Source organism: Papaver somniferum, chromosome 10, assembly GCF_003573695.1.
Source record: "Papaver somniferum cultivar HN1 chromosome 10, ASM357369v1, whole genome shotgun sequence".
In the NCBI taxonomy this organism is placed as follows: domain Eukaryota; kingdom Viridiplantae; phylum Streptophyta; class Magnoliopsida; order Ranunculales; family Papaveraceae; genus Papaver; species Papaver somniferum.
In genome coordinates, this window is record NC_039367.1 from 55,197,160 (window position 1) to 55,202,319 (window position 5,160).

Sequence of the window (5,160 nt, forward strand, 5' to 3'; positions counted from 1 at the left end):
TTTGGATAAATTTGATCCTGGGGGAGCAAGAAGCCAAATATATGGGTCTTTCTGATCTTTAGTCGCATGTTGAAGGTTTCTCTGGAAGGAACTTAGCGCCTTAGGTCGTGCAGATGGGTGTGCGTACCAAGAGCTTCCAGCTAATTAGCTGACTTTTAGTCTAAAGAAGCTAGCGAGTTGACATTGACATAAATTTACAAGCAGAGAGCCCTATACACAATCCTTGATGTCCAAGTTCAAAAGTAATTCGAGACACATATCTACCTCTGTATAGTTAACCAATGTGTTTGATTAAGCCAAATATATATATGGTTGGTACAAAAATCATTTCTGACCATCTAAAACTATAATTTACTTCCAGGGAAAAAAAATATATAGAAGAAACATTTTCTCTACTACAAATGTACTAGTAGTTAGGATGCTAATCCTGTAGCTTCCTTGGGTATCAAAAATAGGAACATGATCGGAATGAAAGTGCAGATAACTTGAATGACTATTCCCAACAAAAGGTTATCGAAGGAACCGGATGATACGTTCAGCAAAGACGCTAAACCAGCACCTACAAACGATCCTATTGTTGAACCCAGGTTGTTTATAGACATGAAAAGGGCAAACAGAGTACCTTCAATCCCAGGCGGGCATAACTGTCCTGAAAGGATCAAGAATGGCATAAACCTGCAAAATCAAAATGAGGATCAATGTTGCTTGAGCTTATTGGATGTTTAACAGAAGGCATTGGCAAATATTGGTTAATCATCTTCAGAGTTGTGATTCTTTTAGATGCATGAGACCCATAATTAGTTCCATTCAGGGATCAGCAATTTAGTTCTCAGTGCAGCTGAAAGCAATAAAAGATGCAGCGAGAGACACAAATGCAAGACTACAAACTTACTTGAGTTGATTGATAGCATCAGCTAGAGCAGACCCACATAGAACCATAAGTTTATCTGATATGCCGAACTCAATGTGATATCGAGACACCAAAACAATGTCTAAGATGCTCAAGGTAGCTAGACCAAGTTGGGCCCACCTAATTCAATTTTCAGATAAAGAGAAGTTGTTTGTCAGCCTTTCATCACACATTAATAAGATAGGTTTATGAACAGTCTGTAAACTATTAAAAAAGTAGAAGATTACTTACGTGAGGATTCTTCTTAGTTTCATGTGTTTTAAGTAGCGATTATAGATGAAGGTTCCAAGCATTAGGCCTAACCAACCAACAACACGCGCAGTCCCCAAAAATGATGGGTCCAAGTTCAAGAACTCGGTCTGGTAATAGAACATAACTGTCGAGAGGTTTGGAATTATAATATGTGCTAAGAAAAACCAAGTCATTGGTCTGGCCTTCCAGAAACAAATTCAAACAAAAAATACACATCATTAGGAAGATGAACCAGTGGGCTAAAAATTCAATTTTCCGGAAACAAAGAAAAACATGGAAATAAAGTAAAGACAGAAATCGTGAAGGTATGATCATATATTCAGATTGACCCTAAAATGGCCTATGATATTTGTAGGATACTCGATTGCACATGCAGACTGGTAGCCTTAAGAGACTTCAGATTGCAGCTTTATCAGCCACCTCGTATGTTGCAAGGTGAGCAAAAACAGATATTCCAAGTTGGATGTCAAAACGGCAGTTTTCATCATTTTTGGAAGCTTAAAACACCGGGTTAAACTATATACAGCGATGCTCACCCACCATAAAAGTGAAGTGTGAGTGAACAAACCACCCGCATATGACTGACCTTGAACTGGTCAAAGGATTCGAAATATTCATTGCCTAAACCCTAAACTTTAGCAACTTTAGCATTGAGAATCCTACAGGATGCTGATGCACCTAATCGACAATTCAAATCTATGGAAAACGAATCATTGCTCGAATTTGATCACTAAGTTGCAAAGAGCTCTTCTACAATTACCTGAGGATAACGGGCTGCTTGAATGCCTTGCACAGGCTATAGAAAGCTGCTTTCAGAGAGTAAAACCACTGCATGACAAGGGGACGTTTCTTTTCCACAGATTCAGATTTGATTGTGATGACCGTTCTTGCTTTGTTGTTCTTCTGACTCTTTTTCCTTCTCATAGAATTGTTCCTTGATGGCACCTCCTTGGAAACATCTTTTTCGGGAACCAAACCATTTTGATCACCCAGATGGGAGCTTATAGAGTTTGCAAGATCTGGTAGTGCTTTATTTCCTAAAGTACTTTCTTCGACCAAACCACACGATAAAAGTTGCATGGCTGGGAGTACGGAAAAAAGAAGAAAAATTATATCTATCTGTAAATTGGTTAAGGCGTATCCACCAAGCAAACTACCACATATTCCTCCCAAGGCCATCGCCGACCATGACACTGATTGGAGATCTCCAGCAAATGCAGCCCTGATCAAGTTCAATAATGAGATCCAAGTTTAAGACTTTAAAACGGCAAGAAAGAAAATGTAAGGTACATGGGCACACGGAACGAAGTGTTTGCCAACATAAACATAACCCAACATGGGATTGTGGCCATAGAGCAAACCATCTGCTACATAAAAAAGGAGCTATAAAGCCCGACTATCGTTCTTTTTGTTTTTGCCTTTTCTTTTTTTAACACTTCTTTTTTGCCCACTAAAATTCAGCTTGGGTAGTTATGGTGGTACTATTTTAGGCTTTCTAAAGAAAAACATAGAGCTTCGAATTAAAGTTTGTCATGTACTTCTATTCACATGTATGTTATCCTCATCAGTGTTGCCTGAAAGATATCCTATAGCAACCTGGACAATAGGTGCCTAACATTTCAGACCCAGATTCTATAAGAAATTTCCATAGAAACATTGGTACCTTTCAGATCGCACTGCCTCGGCAATCATGGCATCAACCACAACATCTGCCATGGCTGAGCCTAGATTTTGTGCTGTTAATAAGATCATGAGGGGTCCACTTGAACTCCTTAGAGATTCCTTTAGGCCCAGAATGAGCCATGGTAAGAGGGAGAGAATAGTTGAAATGACTAAATATGGAACCCTCTTCTGCCCTCTAATTGGAATACAATCAGACAAGATCCTGCACAAGAAAAAATTCAAGTTATAAAGGAAAAAATTAAAATACTGAAAACTATGCATCAACAACTAAAACATTGCTGCCAATGATCTGGCTTAATGGCATAGTTGACATGCATATTAGGAATATATTATCATGCATGTAATGAGCCATTACCCATATACTGGTTTTATACTCCATGGGAAAAATGCCACAGAAAAGACAAGCTGAGAGGCTGAGGGTGACAACTTGAGCTCGTCTTTCAATTGGTAAGAAACTGCTGTCCATACAAATGATCTGAAACCCTACATACACATTGGACCATTTGGATTCAGGAAAGATACATAAAAGTGAAAACTGAGAAACATTTAATGGAGCCAACATATTAACATAGTCACACAGTTACTGGAAACTCGGTAATAGACAACTTCCCAGGATAAACTACAATGAGAAATCTTAGTGCAAATCTTAGTGCAGTGCAGATGCAGGTCACAGATGAACAAGATAGATTCTTCCAAACTTATACTTCATCAATTTGTTTTCTAGTGACACATCTAAATATGACTGTTCAGTTTACTTTCTCAAGAAACCTTCATCACACATTTCTCGATCTAAAAGTTTGACTTCACTAATACGTAAAAGTATTTGGACAAGTTCAAATGCATCAAAATACTAAAAAGAACAGCAAATTAAATGAACATTCGGAAAATACAGCTTCTCTGGCAACACATCACCCATCTGAAACCCAAATCGAATTTTCCAAAATTTGTCTACCATCTACAATTGTGCTATATTCCCAATTGATATGTTTTCCCAGATTAGATCCAGGCAATGCAAATAATTGGCTAAAAGGGTGTCTTTGCTACAAATCTCCGCCCTTTCGAATCTAAAGCAACATGAGAAATTTCAGATTTATCGTGGTGGAACTCTCACTGCATTTGAGACAACCCAAACTTATAGTATCAAAATTTACATTTCCCTCAACTATTTCTAACCAAGCAATTGAAATTAAACAAATCAGCAAATTAATCTTAAACCCAAAAATTCAAACTCAAATTCCTACATAAACTTTCATATCACTCAAACTAAATTCCAAACCCAAATACCCAAAATTAATTCAAACCTAAAAATCATCATATTCAGTAGTCATAATACCTTATTTTATCAAATAAAAAAGTAAATCTAGAAACAACGAATCCCACCTGCATAAATCAAATTCCCAAAACCCAATTGCCCAAGAAATAAAAACAAAGATGTTCATACTCAGATCAAGAACAAATCCACTCATCTACACAAGGCTGAAAAGATACTATTAGATAGAAAACAACATATCAAGTGTTCTAGATCATGATATAGATACCTGAGTGAAGTAAACCAAGGAAATAAGCCATAAGAATGAAGTCCCAAATACAGACTGCACTTGTTTCAGCCATTTAATCATCTTGGCTGCAACCAACAAGAGTTTTCTCTGATCAACTATCAAACATTCATTTGTTGCTTCTCTTATTCTCTGAGAGAGAGAAAAGGAGAAAGACTATGGACTTTTACGTTGGTCTACAGAAGAAGAACAAGTTAGAAGAAAGATTGATTTCTTAGTACAAAAACGCAATATTCAAAGAGACATGTTCTCCGTTTCTAACGGGCATCACATTAATCGCGAAAATTCTCCATCTCCTGCAATAACTACTTTTTAGATTCTCACTCAAAGGTAATGGTTGATTTGGGTGTACCAGTGGACCAGCAAATGTGTATGCGCCGCTAGTTCTATGAATTGAGCGGGCCTCCCAGCCCGTTTTAATTGGGTAGGGCCAGTTCATCCTTTGTTTTAATTAACCAGAACATACAATTTGGGTGTGCATTGTTGCAAGATGAGACTGAGATTACCTTTCTATGGTTGTTTCACATTTGGCTTGAAGCTATGGGAGAAAAACATCCATTAGCAATCATAGCGGATCAAGACATTGCCATGGCTACTGAAGGTTTTCCCGAACAGTTGTCACCGTCTTTGCCTATGGCACATAAAGAAATATTTTGGAGAAAAATTATCATGTATACTTTAAAAAGTCAAAATTCAAAGGTGAGATGAAAAGTTGTATTAGTTATTGATACAAAATACAAGAGTTCAGAGAGAAGTGGA

At 37.4% G+C, this 5,160-nt stretch overlaps 1 protein-coding gene across 1 annotated transcript; it reads right to left on the reverse strand.

Moving 5' to 3' along the window:
* Positions 1–263: 263 nt before the first annotated feature.
* Positions 264–4,702, reverse strand: LOC113317648 (probable folate-biopterin transporter 4). Its single transcript, XM_026565792.1, has 7 exons — positions 4,384–4,702; positions 3,201–3,328; positions 2,826–3,047; positions 1,923–2,384; positions 1,142–1,339; positions 893–1,030; positions 264–675 (listed from the first exon to the last, which is right to left on the reverse strand). The coding sequence occupies exons 1-7, from the start codon at positions 4,462–4,464 to the stop codon at positions 414–416; spliced, it is 1,491 nt and encodes a 496-aa protein (XP_026421577.1). The 5' UTR covers positions 4,465–4,702; the 3' UTR covers positions 264–413.
* Positions 4,703–5,160: the final 458 nt, after the last annotated feature.

Excerpts from the sequence above, each read along its gene's own strand:
- LOC113317648 (XM_026565792.1), bottom strand. The coding sequence starts at position 4,464 with ATGATTAAATGGCTGAAACAAGTGCAGTCTGTATTTGGGACTTCATTC. Across the intron at positions 3,329-4,383 it reads CCTTGGTTTACTTCACTCAG|GGTTTCAGATCATTTGTATG; the intron begins GTATCTATATCA and ends ATGTGTATGTAG. Across the intron at positions 676-892 it reads GATGCTATCAATCAACTCAA|GTTTATGCCATTCTTGATCC; the intron begins GTAAGTTTGTAG and ends TTGATTTTGCAG.